General features: G+C 37.6%; 1 protein-coding gene and 1 long non-coding RNA gene across 2 annotated transcripts; one reads left to right on the top strand and one right to left on the bottom strand.

Moving 5' to 3' along the window:
- Positions 1–281: 281 nt before the first annotated feature.
- LOC117291947 lies at positions 282–6,151 on the top strand. Its single transcript, XR_004519224.1, has 4 exons — positions 282–2,765; positions 3,188–3,275; positions 3,965–4,043; positions 4,995–6,151. It is a non-coding gene; the product is annotated as an uncharacterized LOC117291947 (long non-coding RNA).
- A 5,243-nt stretch (positions 6,152–11,394) lies between these two features.
- Positions 11,395–13,747, bottom strand: LOC117291937 (tripartite motif-containing protein 26-like). Its single transcript, XM_033773961.1, has one exon. It carries the CDS (start codon positions 13,280–13,282, stop codon positions 12,284–12,286), a length of 999 nt encoding a protein of 332 aa, XP_033629852.1. The 5' UTR covers positions 13,283–13,747; the 3' UTR covers positions 11,395–12,283.
- Positions 13,748–18,157: the final 4,410 nt, after the last annotated feature.

Raw genomic sequence — 18,157 nt, 5'->3', positions numbered from 1 at the left:
GTAAACATGGATTTCGCCGGCAGAACCAGGCTTCAAACTTTCCCCTTTTTTGGCAGAGCCTGCAAAGGTTGTCGTTTAAATGTTTATAATGAGCTCAAAACAAAATTCCAACCACAGGTGACTTTTCAAGCCAAGCAGGGCAAGAGGGCGGGGCTTCAGCTAAATCTTGAAATGTAGCAAAAATAAGGAATGCAACTGCCTTGTGATGCAAATTTATTTTTGTGGCGCGTGCCATGATAATGAGTAATGCTACAGTTACAGTGTTGCAGTGGGGGCGAGCGTGTGTATTGAAATGCCATACAGTTAAATTGTAGCAGTGAGGAACACGGACGTCAACTTGGCTCTTTCTTCGGCTTTTACACGGGATTTGAGGAACTCAAACTGGACGAAAATTGACATTTTACAATCCTACCACATTAAAAGGAATCTTTAGACACTTTAGGAAGGCTATTAATTGAGTACTGTTTGTCAAAAATCTGTTTATTCTGTGTTGAGTTTGCAACCAGTTTGGAGAGCTCCTCGAAGTTGAGCGCGAGATTTCACGGACGATAACTAATGACTGTATAATGGATGCAACTTCGCTGTTGAGCCTCCCACTTGCTTGCGAGTTCCACGGAATAAGCATTAGCCTTCTCTATTAATGTTGACCTTTAAAACAGACAATGGGAACTCAAAGAACAATGTTAAACTTCTTCTGGACAAAAGACTGCAGCAAAACTTGACAACTTGTCGTTTTTCTTTGGAGTTCTTCACCAGGGCGAACTTGCCAGCCCCAGGAGAGTAACGCGCCGGTGAACTATGCCTGCAGCCCTGGGACAGCCGTCAGTGTTCATCCAAGGAACATGAATTCATATGAGTGTGGAGAATGTTGTCGATGGATTGGTTTTTCTTTGACATTCCAGTTTTAAAAACTGAACGAAACTTTTGACAGTAAAATCATTGGTTTCCAGAAACTCTAGCCTACTTGTGTAAACCAATGGAAAATTCGGTAATTTGACACTATTTTGAAGAGACTTTTATCTATGGATTGTGTGGTAAATGGTTTCGTCACAAGGTAAAGACAGAGTATTGAAAGGCAACGTGACGGTAAGCGAAGATCTAACCACATTCCCCCAATAAATAATCTTGCGGGTTTTATATTTCAGAATATTAAACGAGGTGCTTGTTGATGTTGTCAACTTGTTATGTATTTCTTGGTGATGTTACCACAATTTGATCTTTCTCGATGGTTAATTTCCTTGTGTTGCATGTTGGTCGTAGCCAGTGATGCATTGTTGTAATTTTTGGCTCAATTCAATGGAGGTTTTCTCTGGGTTGTTACAAGCTGATGTCAACAGTTGTCATGTTTAACTCAAAATTTTATCATGATTAAATAATTGCTATATATCTATAGTTGACCTATTTCTATCTGGCACTGCCTGTACCCTCTTGTTATATTATTTTTAAATATGTTTTACTCTGTAAATAAGTTTGACCTTTTTTGTTCTTAAATAAATTGTTACAGTTACACACAATTATTTCTACACAATATTTTAGAAATTAAAATGTAAGTGGTCCACACCCCAAACAAAATTTGTTGTGCAATCTTCCAACATTGTCAGCGTTGACCAATTAAATATGTTTGGCTTAAAACATCCTTACTCAGTCAATAATAAGACTATAAATTACAAAATAAATCATGTGATTAAACACCAAATTACACAACAACTCCTGAGCCCAACCCCAACAACCAAGCTTGTTTACAAAAGCCCATACCAGCTAAGAATAGCAACTATCAATCTTAAGATTGTGTAGCCGTGCTAATGTATACGGGCGCATGCGATTTATGCGAATAATAATTTAGGCAAACACCGAAGAAAAAAATAAACACAAAATGACAAAAATCGCAGCCCCCCCAGAAAATGATGACACTCTTTGATGATGTGGAGATACCAGCCATGGAGATTGAAGACGAGATTTATGGAGATTGAATGGTAAACAGTTTGGTGTGTGGTAAGTAATTATAGAAGGCTTAGAGTAAAATGCCAGTGTAGGTCTAGAAAATACAGCACTAATCATTTCCTCATAACAGGTTAAGAACTCTTCTGGCTGGTAATGTATAAGCAGTATACTTAGTCTTGGTTCAAGCAAACAGTATGTTCACACAAAAACTGTGCTGTTCTCCAACAAAGACTCGCTGAATGATACATATAGTAAAACAAACTACTTGATACCAAGACTAAGTGTTACTGTATGCCATGAACCAAAGTCTTCGATGCTTGGACCCACTGCAGAAGGGTGTACTGACTGCTGAGATAGAACAAGAGAACAAGGCAGCAAGGTTAAGTATGAGGTAAAGTATAAATGAAGGGTAATGGTAAACTCTATGGGTAAGGTAAGGTGCACCGTGGTAAGCGGTTTTCCTAACAAAAGTGCTAACCACAATTTTTCCTTCCACAGCAAATAATTCCTCTTTCCTCCAACAGCGAACTAACCACTTTCTTTTTACAGCAAATAATTCCCCTTTCCTCCGCAGCGAAATAGAACTTTTTTCACAGGTATGATAACCATTTTATTTTTTTCTTCCCCAGATATCAACTCATTCTTCAACGACTTTGGTTAAGTATTTGGTAGGGTTGGTAAGTTCTCCTTCCAAGAAAATAAAAACTTTCTATTCACAGATACTTACCTTTTCTGTTTTGTCTTCTCGTAGCTTCAATTCCTGACTGTCGATGACACATTACATAATGATGGCATTTCTGGGACACTGTCGATCACAGAGTTTGGTAAGTTAGAGCAGCCTCAGGCAAAGTAGAGGGTGCTTAGTAGATGGCCTACAATACTAACATTCAGTGTTGTAGTCGAGACCTCAAAGTCCGAGACCGAGACCCTGACATCCGAGGGGGAGACCGAGACCAGGGCCCAATTTCATAGAGCTGCTCAGCACAAAACGTTGCTTAGCATAAAATTGTTGCCTTGATAAAAAAAAAGGATTACCAACTGAATTTCCAAGTGATATTCAGGACAAGCAAACAACAGCTGAATACCAATATGCAACAAATGGAAATTTGCTTACTGTTTTTATCAAGGAAGAAGTGCTAAGCAAATTTGTGTGCTTAGCAGCTCTATGAAATTGGATCTCGAGATCTAAAACACTGCTATATTGTTAAGAACTTTTCTCAACCTCATTTGTTGTTGTTCTTTGTAGGTTTCATTTTCTTCAGCTGAGGATCCCTGTTTTTGTAGTTGGCATCTGATCTGAGTGGAGCTACATTTGTACCATGCAGTGGATTTTGGTATTGTATATAAATTAACATGTCTTTTTTTCTTTTTTCTTTTACAATAAAAAATAAGAACTGAAGATAAAAATACCTAAATATTTACTTCAAAATAAACAAGGAAATGACTGGTTTGGGGCCAAAAAGTTAAAATCTGAAACATTACAAATTATGATGAAATATCTAAGTGCACGTTATTTATACCAAAAAAAATTGGTAATTTACCAAAAAAACCAATTTTTAATTGTATATAAAAGTGAAAACAACTTGGGTTTTCTGGAAAATCTTGCAGCTGTTTTATCATGACTTTTTAACTCAAAGTAATTGAACGCTGAAAATATGGACTGTAGTCTACAAGCTCTGCTGCTTTTAAAAAGTATCCCTCTGCATTAATGCATTTACGTTATTCTCAACTCTTTCTTATTTTTTACATATAAAAGTAACTTTCTGTTATTTACTTTCTTTGGTTAATAATGTGAAATAAATAAACCTGAAAACTTTAACCTGAAGTTCCTTGAAAGGGTCTGTATACATTTGGTAATATGACTCTGAAAATCAATGGCAACAACAACTAATTACTCGGTAAAGTACAGCAGCTTTGGCTAGTTTGCATTTTGAGAAACCTTTTACTTTGAAGTATTGCAGTTATGGACACATTATGTACATCACTTTTAAACCCCAAAAGTTGATTTTGTATTCAACTACAGATTGTTCTTCCCGCGTGGACAAAACAACTCTAGAATTTCTGCAAGAACTCTACAACCTTTTGAAATGTAATTTTCACAGGTCAGTAAAACTTATTATTATGGTATCTACAACTGTAAAGGTTCAAATTCATCATCATCATCATCATTTAGGCTGTGTTCATCCAGTGTAAGATGTAGCCCTTCTCATGTAGACGCCATACATTTCTATTTCTTGCAGTTCTGGTTCCATGTTGTTCCTGCTTAGCTGAGGTCATCTCTCCATCTTCTTCTCTGTCTACCTCTTTTTCTTTTTCCCGGTCCTTGGTTGTCAATCCATTATTCTTGTTGTCCATCTATTGTAATTTCTTTAGCAGTGTGTCCAGCCCATCTCCATTTAGCTTGTTTTATTGTCCTTATTAAGGTTCCAATTATATTATCCCTTTAACCTTTTACTGAGTGGAAGGGCGCATAAATCAAACCACACAAAGACTAGTTGAGGCATTTCTCCAAAGTGTAAAGGCCAGGGGAATCAATTTATTGATATCCAGGATAGATCATTCCAAATACCTAATGAGGGGGTGGGTCAGGTGCCAGAGTTGTTATTATGATTTTAGTGACTTTTTTCCCAAAACATATTGGGTGCTGTGATAGTGAATTTTTGATCTTTTTCTAATCTGGAAAAAAAAATCTGATAAAAAGTGTTTCCACGTCCTTAAGAGCTTAGGTAATTAAGGAAACAAATCAATTACTGGGTAGCTAATGGAGGGCTCAAATATACCTAGACAATTGCTGGACAATTATTTGGAAAATGCACCACAAATATTGTTTTAATATTCTATTGGATGGTGTGGTAGTAAAACTTAGAATTTTCAAGCATTGGGATAAAGTTGCCATTACATGCGTATTGCACTATTGATCAGTACACTGACAGTGTCTCCTTAAGTCATATGGTATGGTACAGTAATTTATTTTATGTAATTATGCTTTCATTCAAAAAAATTAAATTTGAATAACACATGCTAATATTCTTTTGTTTTGTTATTAATTTTAGCAATTAGTACATGAGATGCCAAAACACAAGGAGAGGTCACTCACAGGTCAACTCACCATCTTACCTATAGAGAGTCAGGTCAGTGTCAGTCAAGGAGAGAACAACCAAGAGCCAACAAGTCATCCATCAATTTGTCAGCCTTGAGAGTAGACTTGGTGACAAGTCGTTAAATGTCTGTCGCAGTGATAGCGTTCCGACTTTCTCCGCGACAGACCATTTATGACTTGTCCGCAAGTCTATCTTGAGAGTGGCTTTAGTTACACAACTAGCAATAATGAGCTGCATACCAAGATTTGATGAGACAGCACCTCCACAATCATTGTCCTTTCATCCCTGGTGCCCTTTGGCCCAATTCCATGGCTCTGTACCGCCAACTCCGCTTACTATCACCATTCTCTGCTTACTGTGCAAGCACTGAATTTCTGCGCCAGCTGTGTAAGTGAAGAATCCCTAAGGTGGAGTACGCACTGGCGCAAGCAAATATTCCCTGCTAACCTGTGACCTACGCTTGATGTAATCGCCAAATTCTTTGCTTATTGTAAGCATGGAGAGCCATGAAATTGAGCCCTTAGGGGTAGCTCGACCCATCTTGAGCATTTTGAGCCTTAAATGTAGCTTGATATGTAGTCTCCACTTAAATGTTGAGGAATTTGAGAATTTTCATCAAAGAAAAAAGGTTTAGGTGACAGCTGACAGCAGGTTCAAATACCAATTACTTTCAGTTCCTGTGGAATCAACACACAGACAAATATCAAGTTGGAATTGAACCCACATTTTTCCACTTTCTAGAAAAAGAGTTTGGGCTTAAATGCAACTCAGTGTTAGTGGATTTCTTCACATGGAATTCTGAAAGACCTGAGGATAATTTGCTTCAAATTTTATAAACCACAAGGAAAAACTGACTGTGTAAATTTTAATGATTTTGGGTTGAACAAAGAAAAATTGACTATAGTGGGACTGGCTGTACCAAGTGTGGGTTGGTTGAGTCCCACTCTGGAAATTTTTTGCTTTGTTCAACCCCAAATCATAATAATTTGCTGCATTAGGTTCTAACAGTTGTGGACATGTACATAAGAGAGCGAGGTTCAGATCCAGGGCCCAATTTCATAAGGCATGTAAGCACAAACATTTGCTTAGCAAGAAATTTCTTCCTTATTAAAAACAGAATTTCCAACCAAATTTTCATGTGATTTTCAGGATACGTAAACAACATCTGAATGCCAGTAACAAGCAATATGCAACAAATTAAAATTAATTGGTTGGTAATCTTGTTTTTTATTGAGGAAGAAATCTTATGCTAAGCAAATTGTTGTGCTTCACTTTTTATGAAATTGGGCCCAGGCTGTTAGTGGAGGTGAGAGTTGAACCCAAAACTGTCTACTTTCCAGAGTATACTTTCTAGTTGGAAGTTGTGGGTTCGGTCCCAACCTAAAGTACCAGGGGATTTTTGTTTTACATGGGGTGTGAAACACTTGTAGGTATTCTTTGCCTCATTCAGGGTCCACACAGTTAATGGATAATTCCGGTGGCAAGAGTCATGACATCTGGGCCCAATTTCATAGAGCTGCTAAGCACAAAAATGTGCTTTGCATGAAATTTCTTCCTCGATATAAACAGGGTAACCAACCAAATTTCCACGTGATTTTCAGGATAAGCAAACAACAGCTGAATACCAGTAACATGCAATATGTAACTAATGGAAATTTGGTTGGTAATCCTGTTTTCATCAAGGAAGAAATTTCATACTAAGCAAATTGTTGTGCTTAGCAGCTCTATGAAATTTGGCCCAGTACAACCCCTCATTAAAGCTTTGAAAGTGCCCAACACATGTGCATAGGTTTCAGGTAACAGTTGTTTCTTAGTTTGTTAGTGAAAACTTAATGCAAAGACATAAACAATTGATTTCCATTGATTTTGAATGAAAGATTTTATCTTTAAAATCAATTATGATACAATGGTTTAAAGACACTGGACACTATTGGTATTTGTCACAGACAAGTCTTCTCACTTGGTGTATCTCAACATATGCATAAAAACAAACCTGTGAAAATTTGAGCTCAATTGCGAGATAATATTAAAAGAAAAAACACCCTTGTCACACGAAGTTGTGTGCTTTCAGATGCTTGATTTCAAGACCTCAAATCTAATTCGGAGGTCTCGAAATCAAATATTACTTCTTTCTAGAAAACTTTGTCACTTCAGAGGGAGCCATTTCTCACAATGCTTTATACCATCAACCTCTCCCCATTACATGTTACCAGGTAAGGTTGTATGCTAAACATTATTTGAGTAATTACCAATAGTGTCCACTGCCTTTAATGTGGTTGATTGCTGCATGTTCTGAAATTGAGATATAAATTTAGTGGTGCATCTTTTTTCCAAATGTGTACATGAAAAAAGGGGCACCCTAGCTGGGCATAACTTTGTCTTTTTAGTGTGATGGCTATAAAGAGTGTGCATTGTATGAATAGGAATTTGCCATTTTGAACCTCCTGCATTTTTGTTTGTATATTGACTCTACACAACTTAACTATGAGTTGATTACCTTGCACTTGCAGTAAGATTTTCGTTTATACATTGAGCTGTAACTTGTACATGAACCAATCAATTAAAGGAAAACATTTCTGAAATGCTTTGTTGAATATGAATATCTGATTTTAATGTGTTTTATTATTAATTTGTCTTACTAGGCAGTGAATTAAGTGTTATAACAACTTGACATATCAATACAGAGTTAAAAGCAGTTTCTTAGATTTGATTGTAGATTTACATTGATTCTTGAATACTTCAAAACAATTGGTGGGAGGTGGGGGCATCAAATGAGATGTTTGTAATTATTTCATAGTTTGGATGTGTTGAAGTATGCCCGTCTGCAAAAAGGATGAACAGTTTAATTACCCTAATGACTTGGAGGGTGTCAACAATAACATAGTATTCTAATTGGACATAATACATAATTCCCCATTTGCTGCAGCCATTTTGTATTTTCTCCTATTCAGACCACTATAACAAAACTGATACTTGAAGGGAAATAGTCTGGTCACTTTTTATAAGTTGAAAATTAACACCATCAGTGTCTTATTCTGACAAAGCTGGCTGCAGTGTGATTTTCATTAATATCTGGTATGCAAGTATTTTGCTGATTTCCTCCCCCTTTTGTAAATTTTATTGACATAGAAAACTAAAACACCGAGTTTTGTGTTGATAGACGGTTAACTCGTGGAATTCAATCCCGAAGTTGCATGCACGTTAGCCCCCTTAGCCACACCCCTCCCACCTGCGCAAAGAAAATTACGCCCTCTAAACAAAATTTATAATTATTTAAAATGCCGCCCTCTAGTGGTCTACCAACATCATTCCTCGCTCTTTTAAAGGGCAGCACATAAATTTTTTTATGTTTGGATGTTAAGTTAGTTGATTAGGGGCGGGGGGGATGGTCATCATGTATATACACCCTGAATGGACCATTCCCTTTCAATAAAGAAGTAATTTGAAGCTCTCGTACTCTGTGCATGTATTAGATTGTGTACCATTCCACAGCAATTTTGTTCGATTGTTGACATTAATAATTTGTTGGGATAAATTTCTTGGGTCGGAAATAATAATCACAACCTACAGCATAACTTGAGTCTGGTTGAAGCATTAATTAGAGCCTAATCACGACATGAAGTTGCTGTTCTCCCCTCCAAAAAAAATGTTCCCATTTCCGTCAAAAGGTTTAAAGTTTTTACTGCACTATTTCAAAACATTCGAGACAAACAAAATGTGCCCATACACATGTTACCCCCTTATAAACCCTGCACTCCAATCCCAAAGTAAACATATACCCCAAGCCGACCGCCGTCTACTCTGCAAGGTAACCATGACTCCATTCATTTTATCTGCTCACTCGTACACCGGTGTTTTTCAGAATATAAACGGGCAACCCCCAAACACAATGGATCAAACCCTCATCAATGTAGAAAAATATCACCACTGGAATGTTAAAAAATTGTATGCCTTTTGTGATAGTGTAACCTTGGGTTTTACTGTGACCCCCTTTCGCTTTGTTCCGAAGGTACGATACCAAGTTTTAGGGTTTTCTAAAAGCCTTTTCAAAACAAAAAAAACTTGCTCTCACCGACAATGGATTTTTTTTTCAGCTCGTACCCCACGCTGTTAATCCGATATGTACAAATAACAGCAGCATTGGTTCCCATGGTTCAGTTTAGTGTTTAATTTTGTTTGGCAATATTCGTGCTTTGATTTTAGACATTGGAAAAATGAAAAATCTTCTGTAATGTGGAAAAAATAATAATTATAATGTTGTTGAAAATTATGTTGAGACTTATTAATGTAAAAATGTCCCGTGAATAACAACCACTAAAAATTCATTTTTAAACCAGTGGTTTACTTTGTAAAACATGCACACCTGCAAAGAGTCTCTGCTAAATAATGGATTTTTTTTTGTGTAACAAAAAGCTTATCCCACTTAATAAGCTTATCCTATACTCAAGCTTAGTGTTGGCCTTATCCATAATGTATATACAATTAGGCCCTATGCCAATAAATTTGAAAAATTATACTCTAATAATTTATGACAACACCTTTCGTTGATGAAAGGAAACTCTCGGTATTTATTTTCTCATAACCAAGAAAAACATCAAGACAGTTAGTGTGCACAGAATGTAGGCTCGGAATTTATTCTAAATTCAAACTATCTGCCACAGCACAGTTCTATATTCTATGATTTTTCTATCGGATATGGGAGAAGATTCAACATAGGAAGACTAATACAACGTTGTACATTTAATTGTGCATAGGGTAACTGTATATTATAAGCACCAGTGATGACCGAATTATATAAACAACAACAACAACAACGATAACACCCAGGCATTTTATGAAATATCGGATCAGCTATTTTTATACGATCTTCCTGAGAACTTGAATCTGCTTGAAAACGCCCACGCCCCCCTTCAGTAAAAGATGAATAATATACGCAACATTAATATAGAATACTACTGTAACACTCAAAAACTAATTTGTTTTAGATTGCATGTGCACAAACAGTTTATAAGAATGAAACAGATTTGACAAGACAAGTAAAGCTGGTGAGTCACATTTCCGTGTAACAAAAAACAACAGTTTTAAATAAGTATAGTGTACATTTACTATCGCCAAGTACAAGCTACCTATAGCCCTGCCCCGCCCCTAACCTTGCACCCCACCCTAAATAATCTTAATCTGCTCATTGACCATCCAAATTTGCACAAAAGTATACAATGTCGAATGTTGACCCTCAAAAATGACATGTATTCAAGAAAGACTTCTTGGTAGTAGAAATCAATACATTGGTGACATTTTGACATCCACTTCTTATAGCCCAATCCAAGTAACCTTATAATAATTATTATGCATAGGCCTACTGGAAATATCCTTCCGGTTCTTTGTTAACACAAAACTGCCTGCTGATAAATACAATACATCAACAACACAAGCTTGACAAAGTGAAAATTAGTATTCTTTGTATCGTTTCAAAACAGCTAGAGTTAAACCCCAGAATAAAGGTGGTATTGGCAAATTCATATCATCATTATGGCCCATAAAACCTGTAAGCACAAAAACGTGTGCTTAGCTCAAACCAACTTTGCTTATAGGTAACCAGTCAGAAGCAAGAAATTTGCTAAGCAGTTTTTTCTGCGTGACAGTATAATAAAATTAGACCTAGATGGCAGATATTATTTGATTGACACATTTTGTCAAGATTGTTGCCTTCACGATTAAAGTGTGAATGGAAATATCAAGCCCCCCCCCCCCCTCAAACAATCTGTGTTTTCCAGTTTGAAATCGGAGCAGCCCAAGTATTAATTTCCTTTGGACACTTTGCTACAGTTTCACATCGAGTGTGTCTATCAGATATTATAAATTGTGTATAAATAAAAAATGGAGATTATTCAAACAACCGACAGCATTACTCCGTATGGCTCTCAAACACCGTCAATGACAGACACTTCACGACTCGAGTAGCCAATGTTTGACCAAGGGAGCCACTGTGTGGATACGAAAATATTTCCAAAAACAAAAACTATAATTGATTAGCATGATTTTTCTCCTTTGTTATTTTCACGATAGAACATTTTAAAGGCACTGGATTCTATTGGTAATCACTAAAAAATAATTGTTAGCATAAAAACTTACTTGGTATTGGTAACAAGCAATGGAGAGCTGTTGATAGAGTATAAAACATTGTGAGAAACGGCTCCCTCTGAAGTAACGTAGTTTTTGAGAAAATTGTTCACTAAAACAATAAAACTTATAAAAGACTTTAGCTGAAAGCACACCAAATAATATAATGGATACAAGGCTGTTTTTTTTTCCATTATTTTCTTGCAAATTCAATAACCATTGAGCCCAAGTTTTCACAGGTTTGTTATTGTATGCGTATGTTGGGATTCACCAAGTGATTAAAAGTGTCCAGTGCCTTTAAGTGGGTTATTTTCCCCTTTTCGGTTTGGATTATTTTGTTTGGGCAACTTTGATGTCAGAGGGTTGATTACAACATAGTTTTATTTTAAAGGCTGTTTATATGCCATATGGTTCCCTTGGTGATGCTATATATTTAATTTTACTTTTTAAACATCATCACCAGAGCAAAACAACATAGACACGAAGCTTTGTGTGGCTATAAATAAATTTACAGGACAACAGTAACTCGGCATTCTCTCATTCAAATCCACTTAACCAATACCAAAGGTTGGGGAAATAATGGAGGCCGTTTCCGAGTTGGCTTCGACTGGATCACTGTGTGTACGATACTTAGCAACACCCTTAGCAAAAATGGAGCTGTAGCCCTATAGCCACCAGGGCAAAATTTCATAAAGCTGTTAAGCAAAAAATATTGCTGGGCAAAAATGAGTTGCAACAATGATGCAACAATGTTAACTTCATGGAATTTTGGCTAGTAACCAGTTTCTGTTAAGCAGGATTTGTATGTGCTTAGCAATTTGTTGTGCTTATGAATTGTGGCCAGTCCAGAACAGCAGGGAAAGAAAATGGCGTGCAGGAGAACAACGGTCTTTATAACAACCCAGTGCCATGGTGGGAGAAATCTCTATCAATAGTTTTAGAAAACTAAATATCACTTTCATTGCACATGGGAATGCTTTTGGCCAATACACAGTGATATACCACTCCCGGTTAGTCCCTCTTTATATAAAAGTGAACGTAATAAAAAACTTTCCATAAACACAATTTGGTAATACGACATTTTCAATCTATCCAACAAAACTTTAAAAATAGAAAGGTGTTCAGCTTCGTAAAGATGAGGTCCTCCGCAGGATCCCAGCGGTGCACCCAGGGTGGGGTGGGCCGCTCAAATCGGCGTATTTACGGTAGCGAGCGATGCTCTGAAGCCAACAGTGGAAGTTAATTCTCTGATTCTCGGTGAACCAGTTGCTGGCATACGCCGTTGCAACCAGCATGTGGACATCCTGCTCGAAGTGGGACCCACATCTCGCGTAACTATCGTAGCACCTCTTGACGCAGTTGAAGATCCGATTCCGATCCATGTAGTCCGGTTTACGGAGGAGGTGACAGGCGATCAGGAGCGAGAGTTTGGCAATACTCTCCGGGGAGAATCCGTATGGGTACTGGGGGTCGAAATCCACGAAGTTGGAGTGGAGTAGAGTACATTCACCGCGTTTCCGTTGAAGCTGTAGCCGTGCATCGGAGAGGTCTCTCTCGAGCTTACGGCTGCTGGTCTCAGAAGTCTCCAGCTTCTTCTTGGTCTGTTTGAGCTGTTGCTCCGTCTGGGTGAGTTTCTTCTCGAGGTCCTTGACGAGCTGGTTCGTCCAGTCACTTCTCTTTGGATCGTCGAAATCGGGCTCGTTGGCCGTGGCTGCTATCTTAGCACACTGTGCCTGATGATGGGGAAGCTCGTAGCGGCTGACGACCGTCTCGCAACCGGCACATTCGACTGGGGCATAGGCGCAGCTTTCCCGGTGCCTCTCCAGCGATTCGACTCGCATCACCAGACGGCAACCACGGTCACCATAATCACATTCCACCGTCAAGTTATTGACGATTTCTCTAATAGCCCAGACGGGGCTCACCTGGAACTTGCTGACGGAGGCCCGACACTGGGGGCACGACCCGCTCAGGGGTCGGGCGAGCCAGGTATCGAGACATACCTCACAGAAGGCGTGACCGCACCGAGTGAGTACTGCGTCTTTCAACACCGTCTTACATATACCGCAGATCAGATTCTGGTCGGGATTTATGAGGAAACGTTCGGAGGCGAAGCCCATGATGATTGCACTCTGACACAAACACAAATCTCAGCCTGTGAATTACAGCATATAAACAAAGAATCCCACCTCTGCTACTGTAGTGTTATACTCAATGTCAAGTAGGCCTACTATGCATTGCTTTTGCATAGACAAGATGCCATCTTCTACACTATGCTATACATCTTCGCATCCAATCAACGTACGCGGGTGATCTGCTTATTGATAAATATCCCTCGATATCCAAACGTGTAAATGCAGTCCACAGCACCAGCACTCAGTCCAGTTAAAGGCATAAGAAGAAAATGTCACTTGATGTTGCCACGGTAGTACATTATTCTCTGCTTGACATAGACGCAGCTCTTCGTTAAGGAATTCAATCTTGAAGCTCTTATGTCTGACTCTGCCTACATATACGGTGACCTCTTCACAGTGCCGGCCACTCCCCGTCCTTGCCTCTGGTTCGGCCCGTACTGATATGAGTAGTGAGAGCAGGGACCTTACTGTGAACTTAATAGTGAAAAATATGTGCGCCGTGCGTGTGTGTATCCGAGTATGAATGTCGTACAGGGCACCCGCTTATGTGCATGTACGCGAGCTATTATTTATGATGATACCTGCCAGATACTAAATTATGTTTGTCGTGAATGAAATGCTGCAATGGGATATACCATATCAGCATTTATAGTGTTGGCCTGTTGAAGCACGTTTCAAATTAGGTTTTCTGTACTGCCGAAAAGGGACTATATAGGTGGAAACAATATAAAGACAAAAAATTACAATTAAACGACGTATCTCATTGATTAACGATAGTTTTTTTTAAAGCAAAGCACGTCAGGTGTAGACTAAAAGTACACCATTGAATCGAGGCTAAGAAACAAAATAGATTTGTCTGCAAAACAACACAGAGATTATTTTTCAGCAATACCGATGTTTCTATAAAGATTATAAAATATCATGTTAATCTTATCTAGGTTTTTTTTTTTTTTGGTCTGTGAAACAGTAAATTAACGGCGAATGACTAGCAAGCCGCTCTAATATCATGCAAATTGACGTATCATCATAATTATCAGAGATATTACGCCATATGTTACCGCGTGTATTTGCGAATTGTATTTGCATATAGCTACAGTTGTATTTGCCCGACTAAGCTTTCTCTTTTAGGAACTTGTTTATTCTGGTGCCGCAATCCGGATGATGAGCTCATTATGTGGAAACTGGTCATTAGGAGACTAATTTGAGGAGTCTTATTCTCTGAGAACAGAAGTATGTTGTGTCCGAATGTATTGCACACTGGACACGTTTGGTAATTGTCTATGACCAGTATTATCACTTGGTGTATCCACAAATATTAATAAAACAAAAAACCTTTGAAAATTTGGTCTTAAATGGTCATTGCACGAAAATATAGAAAGACACTACGCCCTTGTTGCATATTTTTGTCTGCTTTCAGATGCATAATAAAAGGCTTCAGCCGAAGTCTTTTATTATTTGAGTGAGAAATTACCTCTTTCTCAAAAAAAATTTAGACACGAGTTTTTACACTATTTACAGCTCTCCATTGCTCATTACCAATTAGTTTTTATGGCAACAATTAATTTACCAATAGTGTCCGGTCGGGTGCCTACTGGAAACACTATACTAACAGTTTAAAAAGAACCTGTCTGCTAATATAAATAAGGGGACATTCAACATATTTAATGTTAACACATCCCCCCCCCCCTCAAAATACTGTTTTTGATAAGCAGGATACAAGCCACAGTTGGCACACGTAAAAGGCTAGTTTGGCTGGTAACCTTATTCTGGTAAGCAAGCATAATTATAGTATAACTCTGTTGAATTTAGCTCTTTTTTTTTAATTGGGTCCATGTCCGGGTGTAGCCAAAAATATAAAACACCGGAATCTGATATCGCACTGAATCAAAGTCAAACTGCGAAATAATTAATTATTCAAACCACACTTATCTGAGATGCTTAACCCGGCACCTGCTGTGGTTCGACGAAACAATTAACACATTCTTTGTTCCCAGTCTCATCTAAATTAATGAACAGTTGTACATTAGATTGGAGTTGAAGTAGGTACATGCCACATAATATCCGCTCGTTAATTATTATTGGCATTGCATAAAAATATCACGAGTACATTAGCCTTCTCTCTTCACCACGGGCACCGCACTGCACTACAGCGTCCAGTGGGCTTGATGTGTGCTAGACTTGACTCAAGTCCCAATCCCGTGTCATCACCAAATAACTATATTAAATTCTGTGAAAACAATGGTGACGGCGAGCGCACATTGCTCGAACTTGTTTGCTATACTAGTAAATGGCGCGATATGCTTAGGGACCTCTTACACACGAGAACGGGACTCGAATCAAGTCTAGATGTCTACTGGCGACTGGGACAGCGAGCTTTTTCCGTCTCTAATAAAAAATAACAATACTGATGAAAACATTATAATAATAATATAATAAAAACACTGACCACTTTTGTTATAATTATTAAAGGAACACGTTGCCTTGGATCGGTCGAGTTGGTCTTTGAAAAGCGTTTGTAACCGTTTGTTATAAAATGCATATGGGTAGAAAGATGTTGTAAAAGTAGAATACAATGATCCACACAAACATGCCTCTAAATTGCACGGTTTTCCTTTGACCTCGTCGACTAACACGGTCGGCCATTTATGGGAGTCAAATGTTTGACTCCCATAAATGGCCGACCGTGTTAGTTCGCACAGTAAAAGAAAAACCACGCAATTTCGAGGCAAATTTGTGTGGATCATTGTATTCTACTTTTAAAACATCTTTCCGACCATATGCATTTTATAAAAAACGGTTACAAACCCTTTTTATAGACCAACTCGTCCGATCCAAGGCAACGTGTTCCTTTAAAGCTTGTGGTTTATATTGATAATTATTAAAGTTATGAGATAGCATTGGGTTCGCAGTAATTTAGAGCTTATTGTAATAATGTCGAATGGGCGTTAATGTTGATCTACCCTTAGGCCCTATTGGTTGTGTGTGAAATTATCTCCAAAGATCTCGTCTTAAAACGAATCAACACACATAGTATTATCGAAATGTTTCATTTAAGGTTTTTTGAATCATAACAATCTAGTTACAATACAATATGTAACTCTCGCAGTTTCTGTAAATCACATCTCGATATTGTTCAGAAACAGCTGTGCATTATCTTGTTTCAGAGATTTAACATGGCAGCAAACTGTTGCCATCGTTACTGTAATAATCCGTCATTTTGACCCGGGGAGAGATAACAATTTATTGTAAAGCCTTTTGCCAATCAATAAGCTTGTCTTGATCTATAGATAATTCTCCACCTTTTTCAATGGAGATTGTTGCAATTCAATGCTGCCCACACTCGTATAGCAGCAGTCTTTGCTAGCACTTATTAGTATGGCGAATTGGTTTTTGAAACCGTGCGGTTGTTTACCCTACATAAATGTCGATGTTAAGAAAAAAACTAACACATTTGAAAAATTGCGCTTTTTAGATATCCTGAAAATCCGGGGGAAAAGGTCCATGCAGGAAGAATAATCCCTAATAGGAATACACAACCTGAGAAACGTCCCTGGCAGTAACGCTTTTGCGGATTAAATTTTGGGGCAAAAAAAAACAATTTATATCATTTTTAACATAACCACATAACTTCAAAGTGAAATATTTTTGTAAATGCTTTAAATACATAAAAAACTGTTGTAGGCTTCTAACAAAATGTTTGTTGTCATGACTACCAAACTTATACTCTCCCTTTAATGCCCTCTAAATGATTCAAAGACAACAGAGACGTTCATGGCAGGTTTTTTTTAACAATGCATCATATGGCTTTTCGTGGCCATTCTCATGTTTCAGTGTGTACACGACAACTTACAGTGATTTGGAGACCGCCTTTCTTCATGTAACTATAATGAGATGTGAACCATACTTGTAATTATTTCAAGGCGTATGTGTAAGAATCAATAGGCTAATTGGTAGTCCTTGAGTTTAATTTACTGTTAACAAGGAAGAGTGGGAACTCATTATGTAAAAAATACATGTTTGCAAAAACATACAGTATCTTAAACGCATGGTAGATTTTTTTCTTATTTAGCAAACTAGAACATTATATTGACTGATATTTATTTAATAAGAAAGCCCGTTTGTGATATCCCTATTTTAATTTGGAGAGCAGTTATATATGTATTTTGTTTGGCGTGCAGTTATTTATATATTTATTTTTTTGAGGAGCAGATAATATTATAATTTTCTAGAGTAATTGTTTTCATTTGTAAGAGCGGTCATTTTCTTTTTTTGAAGAGCAAATATTTAAAATTTCAAGAGGGCCTGAGGTGGTCAATAACTAGTGAGCCCCAATCCAACCTTTGCCTTATGGTGGTCGGGGTGAGTGCTCAGTAAATATTTATTTTCGAAAGAATTTATTTTTATTTAAAAAGCAGCTATTTATGGTTTTCAGCTGCTTGAAATTAAAAATATCTTGCTCTCCAGAATGATAACTGCCTTTAAAAAAAGGAACTGTTTTCCAAACTAAAATAGTGATTGCTTTCACAGGCCTTGAAATTTGGTAATGAAAAACATGTATACAATACATCTTCAACACAAAGAGGAAATTTACGATTTTATCCCTTATTGTCCGTCGATTTTTCCCCCCGGAATCTCCGGTTCAAACAAAAACATCACACGAAGCACGAACTCCTATTTTCAAATGGCGAAACAAAAAAAAATTAGTTTTTGTCTCTAATCACCTTCAGAATAAATAACAGACATTTGCACTACTATTATTCTATGAATATTGATACTGTTCTGAACAGGTGAAGAGACAATAATCAATTATCTTGCCGCACACCTCTTTAGAGATTCCACCTGCCTTGCACGTCCTCTTAA

This window comes from Asterias rubens, chromosome 1 (assembly GCF_902459465.1).
Source record: "Asterias rubens chromosome 1, eAstRub1.3, whole genome shotgun sequence".
NCBI lineage: Eukaryota > Metazoa > Echinodermata > Asteroidea > Forcipulatida > Asteriidae > Asterias > Asterias rubens.
This window is presented reverse-complemented; position numbering and strand designations above follow the sequence as displayed.

Coding starts and splice junctions, on each gene's coding strand:
- LOC117291937 (XM_033773961.1), bottom strand. CDS start 13,282: ATGGGCTTCGCCTCCGAACGTTTCCTCATAAATCCCGACCAGAATCTG.